Here is a 14,902-nt window from a genome sequence, read left to right as displayed (position 1 = left end):
TGCATTAGTCATTTTCTACTCGCGATACCATTTGGCCATTCCGTCTGAAACATCAGAATTCAATTGCTTTCGTCTGTTCCAGAACCAACTAGAGATTCTTTCCGTGGTCTCACCCCAATCTGCCAGCGGCTGCTTTTCTTTCCCTTCCTGGTACTATTAGAGTTGCAAGCGGGGAATTCCTGCAGCCAACATTAAGTGGAAATAGCTAGGCCGACTACCTATTTTCCCCACTCATTGACCAGGCACTTGGTGGTTGCGAGGAGACCTCGGAGTTGCTCTCTGACGTCTCTTCGCAACCATCTTCAAGAGATTATCACTTCAGTCAGAATGATCCTCTTCACTTCGTTAGGCTATATAACAATGTTAGGTCTCAAGAATGTTTGAACGACCTGGGAAAGTATAGATTTTTCTCCCACGTCCACACACACACACACACACTTATTGATATGTAAATGCAGTGAAAATCTATGTGGACACGTTTAAGGATTAGTAAACAAGATAATATACGTTGTTATGTAAAATGTGTTTATTACAGAAAGAATCTCTATCGATTCAAATTTATCTAAATGTGAGGCAATATATAATGGCTGTGAAGATGTTTGTTTATCGGTAACTGGGCGAATGCTTGTGTGTTGTGACAGGTAGCAAACCAGTCACGGGAGTTGGCTTTTGGCTATCGTAAATATAAAGATGAAAGCCTTGTTAGAATGTATTTTGGTTTTTTACCTAAGCTTATATTGTAGAATTAAGCAGATTTTTTAATGTAACAGAAATCAGAAAAGGTCTAATAGAACTTTCTAAAGCAAGTTTTTGTCTCTAACGTAAATGAAAAGTGATTAACAAGGTTGAAAGAATAAGGACTACAAGAAAAACGAGCTGAGGTCAACTATAAGCGAATCGAAAGGTTAATAGATCGCATCTCAACAAGGTTTCATCTTACATAAACGCGTTTTCTCATACTTACAAACACACGTGTATATGTATGCATGTATATGTGTGTGTTGTGCATGTGGTATAATTTTATATATACATATTGGGTATGGTAGATGAGTTCAGCATAAATTTAGATTCAGATGAATATGGTACTTAGGTTGAGGCACCAGAATTTAGAACGGTATTATCCATACAAATTCAAAGTAAGGTGATCAAAATCAAAATAAGCAACAAGAATATCCAGAGGTAATACAGTACTGCAATACCTCTGGATATCCTTGTTGCTTATTTTTTTTTTTTTTGTGTGTGTGTGTGTGTGTGTGTGTGTGTGTGTGTGTGTGTGTGTGTGTGTGTGTGTGTGTGTGTGTGTGTGTGTGTGTGTGTGTGTGTGTGTGTGTGTGTGTGTGTGTGTGTGTGTGTGTGTGTGTGTGTGTGTGTGTGTGTGTGTGTGTGTGTGTGTGTGTGTGTGTGTGTGTGTGTGTGTGTGTGTGTGTGTGTGTGTGTGTGTGTGTGTGTGTGTGTGTGTGTGTGTGTGTGTGTGTGTGTGTGTGTGTGTGTGTGTGTGTGTGTGTGTGTGTGTGTGTGTGTGTGTGTGTGTGTGTGTGTGTGTGTGTGTGTGTGTGTGTGTGTGTGTGTGTGTGTGTGTGTGTGTGTGTGTGTGTGTGTGTGTGTGTGTGTGTGTGTGTGTGTGTGTGTGTGTGTGTGTGTGTGTGTGTGTGTGTGTGTGTGTGTGTGTGTGTGTGTGTGTGTGTGTGTGTGTGTGTGTGTGTGTGTGTGTGTGTGTGTGTGTGTGTGTGTGTGTGTGTGTGTGTGTGTGTGTGTGTGTGTGTGTGTGTGTGTGTGTGTGTGTGTGTGTGTGTGTGTGTGTGTGTGTGTGTGTGTGTGTGTGTGTGTGTGTGTGTGTGTGTGTGTGTGTGTGTGTGTGTGTGTGTGTGTGTGTGTGTGTTTTGGTTGGATAATCGTATAATTCGCAGTAAGAAGCCTCTCAGAGATACAGATTAAGGATGTTTGATGCTTATTGTCTCTTTACAACAAAGCCATTTGTTACGGCTCCTGTCTCTTCAGAGAAGAGTAGTGAATGTGTGGATGCTTAGATTTATATATATATATAAGGGATAGAATGGAGCGAGGTGGAGGGAGAAAAAGTGCAGTGGAAGCAGTGATAATGATAATTTTGATAATTATGACTAGCGGGTCCCGTGAATATTTCACAGAATTAATGGTAAACTTATTGCGTTATTCCTGAAAGCCTGAAAGCGTAGCCTATGTTGTGTCTGTATCAAGAGATAGTCACTCATCTGCTAATCACTGAAAAGTGAAGGAAACTGGAATACAATGATTACTTAATGCATTTTATATGCTTTATGCACAATTTTGTAGACTTAAAATACACAGCACTCTCCTTCTTTCTCTGTCACTCTTCGCCTTTACTTCTTTTTCTCTCTGTTTTTTCTTTCGCTCTTCGACTTCCCTTCAACTAATCACGTGAAAACCTTATAGAGGAGATAAGTAACGGAGAAAAAAAGCTTTAAAAAATTACACATTTCACTCACCACCACCTCTCCTCTCCCATTACATCCCCTTCCTCTCCCATCAACTAATCACGTGGAAGCGTTACGGACGAACTAAGTAACGGAGTGACGAGCAGAATTATTATAGGATAGGAATGAAAGTGCTCGTTCTTAAGGTATAAAAAGTAAAGTGGGATGAAAGCAATAAATAAGAGTTAAAATTTAAAATGAAATGATACAGGCGAAGAAAATAATTATAAGGCAGAGATGTTGAAAGTAAGGTAAAACAGGGAGATAAAAAAATAAATTTAAAATATAAGCTAGAAATTTTGGGGGAGTGGGTAAGTCGATTACAACAATCTCAGTGCTCAAATGGAACTTAATTTTATCGACCCCGAAAAGAATGAAGGCAAAGTCCACCTCGGTGGAATCTAAACTCAGAACGTAGAGACAGACGAAATGCCACGAAGCATTTTGCCTGGGTTCTTAACGAATCTGCCAGCTTGCTGCCTTGGTGTAAGCTAGAAATAAAAATTAAAATGACAAGGCGCTTGTGAAAGGTTAGCACAGCCTCATTCCTGACTGAAATTGGCTGTCGTGGTTTCCCAGCGATATATGTGCACTATTTCCTGCGAAAGATTGGTTTGAAACCCAAACAACCAAAGAAAGCTATCAAAGAGATAACCATGACAGTTGAGAACAGTCTAGGGTAGCTGCTTAGAGGACAAGAGAGCGTATATGGAACCCTTCGGTGGGCGAAGGGTAATTCAGGCCTCGCTGCCCTATTTCAGCAGTGTACAGGCTAAAAGGCAAAGCACTCGTAAACACTGAAGTGCTTTGAAGATACAGAGGGTTTCTAGCATTAACGATTTCGCTAAGTAGTCTTGTGTTGGTTTTCTTTAGAATATCTTCGCTAGTTACGTACTCTTGTAAGTACATTTTCAGAATCCTTCTGAAGCAGATTTGGTGGAAGACACCTGACTTTCTGTCGGACTTTACGGTGCTCTTCCAGGTCTCACTAGCATAGAGGAACTGTTGGTGGAACTATGTTATTATAGTGCTGGATCTTTGTCAGTAACGTGATGGTGTTAGAGGCCCAGACACATTCTCTGGAATACGGCCGTGGCTTTGTCAATTCCATGGCCATTGCAGCTGAGACGCTACAAGAAAGGTGATTCTGTCAACTGTCTCTTTATTTTGCTGATTGATCTTTATGATCGATGTTGTTCAACGGTCACCATTTTTAATGTTCATTGCTTTGGTCTTCGCCACACGGATTCTCAGATCAATCTTTCCACATTTTATTCTAGTTCTGATGTGAGCCGTGGCAGGTTTTTACTATCGTCAGCGACCAAGACAATTTGATCAGCAAAATCCAAGTCCTTCAGTCTAGTCTGTTGTTTCCATGATATTCCTCTATCGGGTATGTTTGCTGTTTTCTTCAGGACAAAGTCTACTGCCACTAACAACAGTAGGGGCAACAGAATGCAGCCTTGTCTCACTCAGCAACGATGTCGAAAATGTCGGTTTCCCTTGTTTCCGTTCGAACACATCATCGCGAACTTCAGTGAAGTTCTTTTATTTCATGTGTGTGTGTGTGTGTGTGTGTGTGTGTGTGTGTGTGTGTGTGTGTGTGTGTGTGTGTGTGTGTGTGTGCGCTATTCGCCATCTGAAGAAGAGCTTACAATATCATTAAATAGCTCCAGCTTTCTGTTTGGGGCAAAGCCCCGCTGATGTTTACTTCATATAAAAAGACCAGAAATGGGTTTTAGACAGCTGTTTCAGTAAAATTTTTATTGATGTATTCATAGATTACATCACAGACAGACAGAGAGAGACACACAGACAGACAGACACACAGACACACAGACAGACACACAGACACACAGACAGACACACGGACAGACAGACACACGGACAGACAGACACACGGACAGACAGACACACGGACAGACAGACAGAGACACACACAGACGCACAGAGACAGACGCACAGACACAAACACACAGATAGACAGACACACAGACAGACAGACAGACACAGACACACAGACAGACAGACACAGACACACACACAGACAGACAGACACAGACACACACACAGACAGACAGACACAGACAGACACACAGACACACAGACAGACACACAGACACACAGACACACAGACAGACACACAGACACACAGACAGACACACAGACACACAGACAGACAGATAGACACACAGACAGACAGATAGACACAGACACACAGACAGACAGATAGACACAGACACACACACAGACAGATAGACACAGACACACACACAGACAGATAGACACAGACACACAGACAGACAGATAGACACAGACACACACACAGACAGATAGACACAGACACACACACAGACAGATAGACACAGACACACACACAGACAGATAGACACAGACACACACACAGACAGATAGACACAGACACACACACAGACAGATAGACACAGACACACACACAGACAGATAGACACAGACACACACACAGACAGATAGACACAGACACACACACACAGACAGATAGACACAGACACACACACAGACAGATAGACACAGACACACACACAGACAGATAGACACAGACACACACACAGACAGATAGACACAGACACACACACAGACAGATAGACACAGACACACACACAGACAGATAGACACAGACACACACACAGACAGATAGACACAGACACACACACAGACAGATAGACACAGACACACACACAGACAGATAGACACAGACACACACACAGACAGATAGACACAGACACACACACAGACAGATAGACACAGACACACACACAGACAGATAGACACAGACACACACACAGACAGATAGACACAGACACACACACAGACAGATAGACACAGACACACACACAGACAGATAGACACAGACACACACACAGACAGATAGACACAGACACACACACAGACAGATAGACACAGACACACACACAGACAGATAGACACAGACACACACACAGACAGATAGACACAGACACACACACAGACAGATAGACACAGACACACACACAGACAGATAGACACAGACACACACACAGACAGATAGACACAGACACACACACAGACAGATAGACACAGACACACACACAGACAGATAGACACAGACACACACACAGACAGATAGACACAGACACACACACAGACAGATAGACACAGACACACACACAGACAGATAGACACAGACACACACACAGACAGATAGACACAGACACACACACAGACAGATAGACACAGACACACACACAGACAGATAGACACAGACACACACACAGACAGATAGACACAGACACACACACAGACAGATAGACACAGACACACACACAGACAGATAGACACAGACACACACACAGACAGATAGACACAGACACACACACAGACAGATAGACACAGACACACACACAGACAGATAGACACAGACACACACACAGACAGATAGACACAGACACACACACAGACAGATAGACACAGACACACACACAGACAGATAGACACAGACACACACACAGACAGATAGACACAGACACACACACAGACAGATAGACACAGACACACACACAGACAGATAGACACAGACACACACAGACAGATAGACACAGACACACACACAGACAGATAGACACAGACACACACACAGACAGATAGACACAGACACACACACAGACAGATAGACACAGACACACACAGATAGACACAGACACACACAGATAGACACAGACACACACACAGACAGATAGACACAGACACACACACAGACAGATAGACACAGACACACACACAGACAGATAGACACAGACACACACACAGACAGATAGACACAGACACACACACAGACAGATAGACACAGACACACACACAGACAGATAGACACAGACACACACACAGACAGATAGACACAGACACACACACAGACAGATAGACACAGACACACAGACAGACAGACACAGACACACAGACAGATAGACACAGACACACAGACAGATAGACACAGACACACAGACAGATAGACACAGACACACAGACAGATAGACACACAGACAGATAGACACACAGACAGATAGACACAGACACACAGATAGACAGTCAGAACAGATAGACAGTAAGACAGGCAGTTAGACAGATAAATATGGACAGATGGGGGAGAGAGAGAGAGAAAGAGATACAGACAGATACCGACACACAGTCATGACACTGAGGCAGAGAGAGAGAGAGGGAGAGGGAGAGAGAGAGAGAGGGAGAGGGAGAGGGAGAGAGAGAGAGAGAGAGAGAGAGAGAGAGAACTAGACATATAGACAAGCAGAAAGAGATAAATATACATATAGCTACGCAAACAGACAGACACACACACTCAGTCCGAGTCGACTTAGATTGACAGATAGATAGATAGATATGAAAAATAAATAACTATATAAATTGCTGTAATGTACTATAAGGCTTTTTAGTGAACCCAGTATTTTTACAACCACTCGTTTGTTCAATATGTCCATAGACAGAGAAAAAGAAAGAACAGCCGTACACGTGTTTCGATTCTTGTTCCGATTCAGTGACTGCATACCTTCAGTAAACCACGAACACACTACTTATAAACTTACAAATATTAGGAATTAAAATAAATTGGATAATCAATTTGTATATTTTAATACTCAAGAGCCGGGCGTAAGTCCGTTAATCTGTTAATCGTTAATTAACGAAGTTAACAATCTTCGTTAACGATTTAACTTTTAAGTTAATTTTGAAAACCATTATCGGACTAATTAACTTCCGTTACATTTAGCTTCCGTTAACTCAAGTCCGTTAACTCCAAAATTTCATAAAAACCGGTAAACGTTTAAAAGTTTCTATTGTTTTCAGATTGTCTTAGTATATTCAATATTGTACGCGTCATTCTTTCAACCTCGATATAACGCCACTTATAAATAACTCGTAGGACCTCGTTTGTCCCTGCCTGGATTCGAAACCAAATCCACCCGCTTGTTGCTCGCAAAAACAGCGGGAAATTTCTTTGTCCTGTCAAGAGGAAACAGTAATTGATGTTTCCACTTGATTCGTGACTTCGCTGAGGTGGATGTCAGAGAAAATATTGGCTTCTATAAAGTGGAAAAAATAAATGGAAGGAAAAAAAATTGGTAAATATTTCGGTGTGAACGCAAATAGTTGTTACGTGGTAGTAGGACATGTTAGAAATAGCAGCCAAATCTTTCCTTTTCTGGAAAAAAGAGTCGTAAACGATTTTGATATCACATTCGTTGAAAGCATGCAAAATAACATGGAAAAGAAAAAAAAAAAGACTCGCGAAACAAGACTCCCTTGGTGAGAAACTTCGAAGTCCCCACCACCTCCCACCTTTCTTTTCAGGAAAAGAGTGGCTTGCGGTGGGTTTGGAGGTCATACGGGGTATATAGGACGACTACTAGTTTTGGGATGATTTTTTAAAGTTCAAATTCCGTCCTGTACGCCTGTACATACGGTGGATTATATTGTTGGGACATTTCTATAAAAATCGCTAGCAAGTGCAAGTAAAACAAACCTGATGTAATTATTTGGGACAGAAAAATCGTGTACAGTTATAGAGGGTACTTGCCATTTAAACGTAAACCTCAGTCTTAAAATCATCAAGAAGGGGAATATTTATGAACAATTACTGAGAAACCTGAAGGTCCACAACCCTAATTATAAATTCACATTCATACTAACAATCAATGGTGCACCTGGTTATGTTTCGTAAATGTCTAAAGGGACAATCTGGAAAAAGCTACGATTTTCAAGCAAAGAAACTGGCTAACACGAACTTCACAGGTACAATCTGTAAGTGGAACAGTAAAAATATACAAATTCCATTGATAGAACTTATTTCTCTGCTAGAAACTAGTTCCCTTCTACTAGGAAGGGTTTTAATAAACAAAGTGCAAGTATACATACATTCATAAGAAGCAGGACAGTAAACACGTGCAAGACTTTTCTCAAGTTCAAAATGTAATACTTTTGTTATCGACATTCCAAAGATGGAGCTTTGTATCTTTGCTAGAAACCAACTCTTTCCTTACAGGAAGGCTTCAAATAATAATAAAAAAAGTGTGTGTGTGTGTGTGTGTGTGTGTGTGTGTGTGTGTGTGTGTGTGTGTGTGTGTGTGTGTGTGTGTGTGTGTGTGTGTGTGTGTGTGTGTGTGTGTGTGTGTGTGTGTGTGTGTGTGTGTGTGTGTGTGTGTGTGTGTGTGTATTTATATATATATATATACACACACACACACATATATACTGTAGCTATGTACGCGTGTGTATACACGCACATACGCATACATATACATAGCTCTAGTGTACATGCATGTATGTATATATATATATATATATATATATATATATATATATATATATGTATATATAAATAAATAATGTTGTAGCGGTGTGTGTGTGTGTGTGTGTGTGTGTGTGTGTGTGTGTGTGTGTGTGTGTGTGTGTATGAGTGTGTGTGTGTATGAGTGTGTGTGTGTATGAGTGTGTGTGTGTGTGTGTGTGTGTGTGTGGCTTCCATTACCAAATTTCACCAGGAAGCAAATATTACTGCAAAAGAAGCCGAGAAAAGCAAACGAGGGAAAGAAACGGAAAATGCAAAAGCTTTAAAAAGGTCAAGTAGTTCCATGACGTCGTTTCCTGAATAGTCCAGTCATTCATCGGCATTGACTGCATCATAGATGAATATAGATCAATCCTTTTGTCAATCGAAAGGGAAATGAAACGTCTTTTAAGAACCATATTGTCGTTAAAAGAACATCTTAGTAATATGGAAAAGAAACTGGAAGAATATCACAGTTATCATCATTAACGCAGAATTAATGTCTTCAGCTGATGGTTTTTAATGTTCGTTAGAAACGTAAAGCCAATTTCCGCCATTGCCAGTTCCCAGCTCAGTTGAGAAAGGAGGAGGTTGCACAATCAATTTACTGCTGAAATGCCGTCAAGAGGACATATGAGACAGGTCTTGAAAAGGAAATTAGAGACTGCACATTAAGCATTGTAGTGAAAGTCGAAAGGGAGATGTGGAAAAGCATTCTCACACCAAGGAAGCTTGGCAAACGAAAAACACAGAGAAGGTCCACGGAAACTAAATCACTGGCAAGCGGCTATATATGATGACAACAATCTATTGCCAAAGATCGAGACATATGGAGATCTCTCGTTGGCGCCCTATGCTCCACATGCAGCCAAAGGAATTAATGAATGTATGACTTTTGATTCTATTTCAGATCAGGCTTATCTAGCACAAATGACAAGAGTTTGTTATGATGAGCGTCAATTAAACGCAGTTTATTCACGTACGTTTCGAGCTGGTGATCCTTGGATACGATGCACATCTAGATTTCAGGAGGAATAATCAATGAACCAAGAATAAAGGATCTCCATTTGGGGATCACTTACACCCAGTGAAGCGTCGATCGCACATTACTTGTTTCTTGTTTTATTTATGTATTATACATAACTGTTTTTTTTTTTTTTATTAGTCATGAAATAAATTTTAAGCCTATTGAGTTATTTTTCCGAGTAAGAAGTTTGTGAATTATTAAGAAGCAGCAAGAATCAGAAAATTATTGGCGCAATAAATCCTAGCGACTCCCTGGCACCAAAACCACCGTCATTTGACTAATTTAGTTGCTTTCATCTTATAAATGTTTAAGGTGGAGGCGCAATGGCTCAGTGGTTAGGGCAGCGGACTCGTGGTCATAGGATCACAGTTTCGATTCCCAGACCGGGCGTTGTGAGTGTTTATTGAGCGAAAACACCTAAAGCTCTACGAGGCTCCGGTAGGGGATGGTGGCGAACCCTGCTGTATTCTTTCACCACAGCTTTCTCTCACTCTTACTTCCTGTTTCTGTTGTGCCTGTAATTCAAAGGGTCAGCCTTGTTACACTGTGTCACGCTGAATATCCCCGAGAACTACGTTAAGGGTACGCGTGTCTGTGGAGTGCTCAGCCACTTGCACGTTAATTTCACGAGCAGGCTGTTCCGTTGATCGGATCAACTGGAACCCTCGTCGTCGTAAGCGACGGAGTGCCAACAACAACAACAACAACAATAAATGTTTAAGAAAAACGAAAGGGAGAGATTAGCAAATAAGTGACTTGATCATTATTACCATTTGTACTAGGAGATTTAGCTGTTCTTGCTGCGTGAGCGACCCCTCCTTCTCCACCATTTGGAAGATGATATCAAACTAGAAAATGTTCTGTAAAAATTAATTAATTCGTTATTTTATAACTTTTTATCTCTTAAAACTCGGATAAAATGCTTAGCGACATTTCTTCCGGCTTTACGTATTGAGTTCAAATGCAGCCGAGGTCTCGACTTTGTTTTTTTATCTCTTCACAGTCGATAAAATAAATACCAGCTGAACTCTGGGTTTGATGTATTCGACTTCCCCTCCCCTCAAAATTTGCTGGCATTGTGCCAAAAATACAAAAGAATTGTTTAATTAAAATGGAAGATAACTATAACAATTAGAACTGACCGGATTCTCGACGAGTTGCTCGAAGCGTTACGTGCTTGTGGGCTCCACGTCATACGCTTCGGATAATTCAAGAAAATACAAAAAAAAAAAAAAAAATCATATGTGTAAAAGTACTAAAATTCAGCTTTCCCAAGACACCAGCAAACTCGAGGGTTAGTTCTGATAACAATAACAGGTTAAAGATATCAATTTCAAATTTTGGCACAAGGTCAGCAATTTCGGGGAAGGAGTAAGTCTCAATTGGTACTTATTTTATCGACCCCGAAAGGACGAAAGGCAAAGTCGACCTCGACGGAATTTGAACTCCGAACATAAAGAGAGACGAAATACCGCTAAGCATTTCACCTGGCGTGCAAATGATTCAGCTAGCTTGCCGCCTTACAGGTTAAAGATATTAAGTAGAAGGTATAACAATATTTTGAGTTCTTAAGGCGGTGAGCTGGCAGAAACGTTAGCACGCCGGGCGAAATGCTTAGCGGTATTTCGTCTGCCGTTACGTTCTGAGTTCAAATTCCACCGAGGTCGACTTTGCCTTTCATCCTTTCGGGGTCGATAAATTAAGTACCAGTTACGCACTGGGGTCGATGTAATCGTCTTAATCCCTTTGTCTGTCCTTGTTTGTCCACTCTATGTTTAGCCCCTTGTGGGCAATAAAGAAATTAGAAACGTTAGCAAGCCGGGCGAAATGCTTTGCGGTATTTCGTCTGCTGTTACGTTCTGAGTTCAAATTCCGCCGAGGTCGACTCTACCTTTCAGCCTTTCGGGGTCAATAAATTAAGTACCAGTTGCGTACTGGGGTCGATCTAATCGACTGGCCCCCTCCCCCAAAATTTCGGGTCTTGTGCCTAGAGTAGAAAAGAATGTCTTGAGTTCCTGACAGCCACTAATTTTGTTAACAATAACTGTTCGATCACATTATCCGCTTCTAATGCATTTCGATCTGTTAAAAGCGTATTTCAATAATTTATTTGTTTCCTTCATTTTTTTTTTTTATAAATGTTAAAGCAAAAAAGGAGGATGGGCGAAGGTCAAGATCTATAAAACTATTTATTGAGGGAGATTTGGCACTTTTTTCTAGCTGATGGAACAACTGCATTGAGGCTATGTGGCTACTGTTAGTGAACGTTAAAGGGGGAAAAGTTGTTGACGGCCAAAGAAAAAAGAACCAGTTCAGTGTGGTTTGAAACCAGTCAAACCTGAACGGTTGTACCTTAAAACAAATTGAGAGGAGAGTGAATAAAGAGCGAAGTCATATATTGAAACTAAGAATCGTATGGAAGAAATGCAAGTGATTCATCTAGACAAATGCCTGTTTATTAATGAAAACAAATAGTGTTTGTGTATTTGAAATTTGATATATTGTGTAAACATAGGAGGATAGAGAAAAGTTCGTAGGTACTTAATCTTTTATGTCTTTCATTTATTGGACTGCAGCCAGAGTTTTAGTCGAATAAATTGACCCTAGTATTATTTTTTAAAGTCTAGTACTGATTTAGTTTCTTTTGCTGAACCGCTACGTTGCAAACACGTAAGCAAATCAACACCGGTTGTCAAACAGTAGCCCCACACATACACATCCATTTAGTATTAACTGTCGGAGAAAATACCATTGAAGAGATTAATAATATATTTTTTAATTGGGTCGAGTTATTCTCTTGCTACTGTAGGGGCACAAGATTTTCAAAAAAAAAAATGAAAGGATTGCATTTTGGAATTGGATCTCGAAGTACATATAAAGCTATAAATGATAGCAAGTAAATATTGGGATGAAAATATATATAAATACATACGACGGACTTCCACAGAGCTTCCGGCTACCAAATTCACTCACGCGGCATTGGTCGGCCCGAGCTAGAGTAAAAGACACTAGTCAAATATGCCGCGCAGTGGGACTGAACTTAAAACCACATAGTTCGCTAAGCGAGCTTTTTAACCACACAGCCATGAAACAGTAATAACAAAAATATTTAAAATCCAGCACTCGACTCTTGGAATTGTTTCCTCATTACTGTTTCTTATGATTTTAATTTAATCCTTTTTAATAAACAAAGCCAGTTGAAGGTGTCAACAACACTTAGGGTTGTTATATTTGCTTTCAATCCAAGACTGGATATTATTTAGTGGTATGTGGATAACTTTCAAAACTTCTTGAAAATCTCAAACTCCCTGTCCATTTTTGGTTATTATTTTCGAAAATCTGTTCTGTCCAGAGACAAAATATGGAAAAAACATAGGCAAGCGTGGCTGTATAGTAAGAAGCTTGCTTCCCAATAACGTGGTTCCGGGTTCAGCCGTACTGCGTGGTACTTGGGCAACTGTCTTCTGCTGTAGCTTTGGGAATGAATTTGGTAGACGGAAACAGAAATAACCTCATTGTGTGTGTGTGTGTGTGTTTGTCCTCCCACAACTGCTTGATAACCAGTTTTGGTATGTTTACGTCCTCGTCACTTAGCAGCTCGACAAAAGGAATCGATAGAATAAGTACCTAAAAAGAAAAATCTGTGATCGATTCTTTCGACTAAAATTTTTCAAGGCGGTGCCCCAGCATGGCTGCAGTTTAATGACTGAAACAAGAACAAGAAATAAAAATAACTACCGAAGTGTGCACCTCAACGACTTTGTTTCTTCAAAACTTTCAGAAAAATAGATATTTTTAAATGAAATTTTCTACTTTTCAAATGGTATAGATTACAATTATATCGGAATTTAATGTAAAAAAATAAATTGGTGGGTGTCCACACATACATATGGACACATATCACAATCTTTTTCAAAATTTCGAGATTCATTTTGTGGATATGTATGGGATGTGTCAAAATGCATATGTGTGCGGTCATCAATTTCTTTTTTTACATTAAATCTCGATATAATCATAATTTACACCAGCTGAAAGACATATTTATTTTTCTGAAAGTTACGAGGAAACAAAGTTGGAACAGAGGCTAATTTATATATTTTGTAAGGTGGCGAGCTGGTAGACTCGTTAAGAAAGCTGGGCAAAATGATTAGCGGCATTTCGTCCGTCTTTACGTTCCGATTTCAAATTCAGCCGTGGTTCACTTTGCCTTTCATCCTTTCGGGGTCGGTAAAATGAGTACTAGTTGTGCACTGGGGTCGACGTAATTGACTTGACCCCTCCTCATCCGAACTGACTGGCCTTGTGTCAAAATTTGAAATCAATATTGGCCTGAAGAGTAGTTTGCGGTTTACCCCTCGTTTGGATAATTACTACTTCATAGGTTCCGCTAGCTATGAAACATATGGGGCCTGGGTTTTATCTACTCCGTTCCTTAATTTTGGATTCATAAATTACATATTAGAAGAGAAAGGCTTGAGAATTTACAGTATAAAAATTCTACGAGTGTTGAACATTTAAATCTAACCTACCTGAAAATACGGAGCTTCATCACAGGATGTCATCAGCTGAAATAAACTTTTACGCCACATTTTTCTCCAGTTTGTGAGAAGCTTGTTTTAAGAAACAGGAACTAGCAACTATTTTCATGTGCCTTTAATAAATAATAAATGCATTCTAACAAAGTTCACCGTTAATGTACGGAAATATGAAACGAGTTCAAAAGTCGTTTAATTTCATTTCGAGCACAATTGTTAGTTTAAAATATAGAATATTCCAATAGAATATTCAAATATCTATTTAAATAAACAATGACAAAACTTTCGTCATCTCACCTTTGTTACTGTTGAAAAATATATATGAAAAAGAAGTTTACTTTTTATTGATCTTTAAACTTCATATATCTTAATAAATTGGTATTATTTTCAAATAACTCCCAATGACTCAACAAAAAATATACTGTGAGCAAGCATAGTCTTGTTTCAAAAAGTGTTGATTGATGAACGTCTAAGCAGATGGACTTCCATTCAACATTTTTTTTTGGAGCTATACTGC

At 39.9% G+C, this 14,902-nt stretch overlaps 1 protein-coding gene across 1 annotated transcript in view; it reads right to left on the bottom strand.

Moving 5' to 3' along the window:
• The window catches only part of LOC106868397 (retinoic acid receptor gamma), an 87,010-nt gene extending 72,454 nt beyond the window's left edge, over window positions 1-14,556 (bottom strand). Inside the window, exon 1 of the mRNA XM_089352955.1 lies at window positions 14,380-14,556. Within this exon, the coding sequence (XP_089209081.1) occupies window positions 14,380-14,439 (60 nt within the window). The 5' untranslated portion in view covers window positions 14,440-14,556. The remainder of the gene's footprint in view (window positions 1-14,379) is intronic.
• Window positions 14,557-14,902: the final 346 nt, after the last annotated feature.

The sequence above is a fragment of the Octopus bimaculoides genome, chromosome 5, assembly GCF_046866305.1.
Source record: "Octopus bimaculoides isolate indiv1 chromosome 5, ASM4686630v1, whole genome shotgun sequence".
Classification (NCBI taxonomy): domain Eukaryota; kingdom Metazoa; phylum Mollusca; class Cephalopoda; order Octopoda; family Octopodidae; genus Octopus; species Octopus bimaculoides.
The sequence above is the reverse complement of the archived record's forward strand: the minus strand, read 5'-3'. Positions and strand labels throughout refer to the sequence as shown.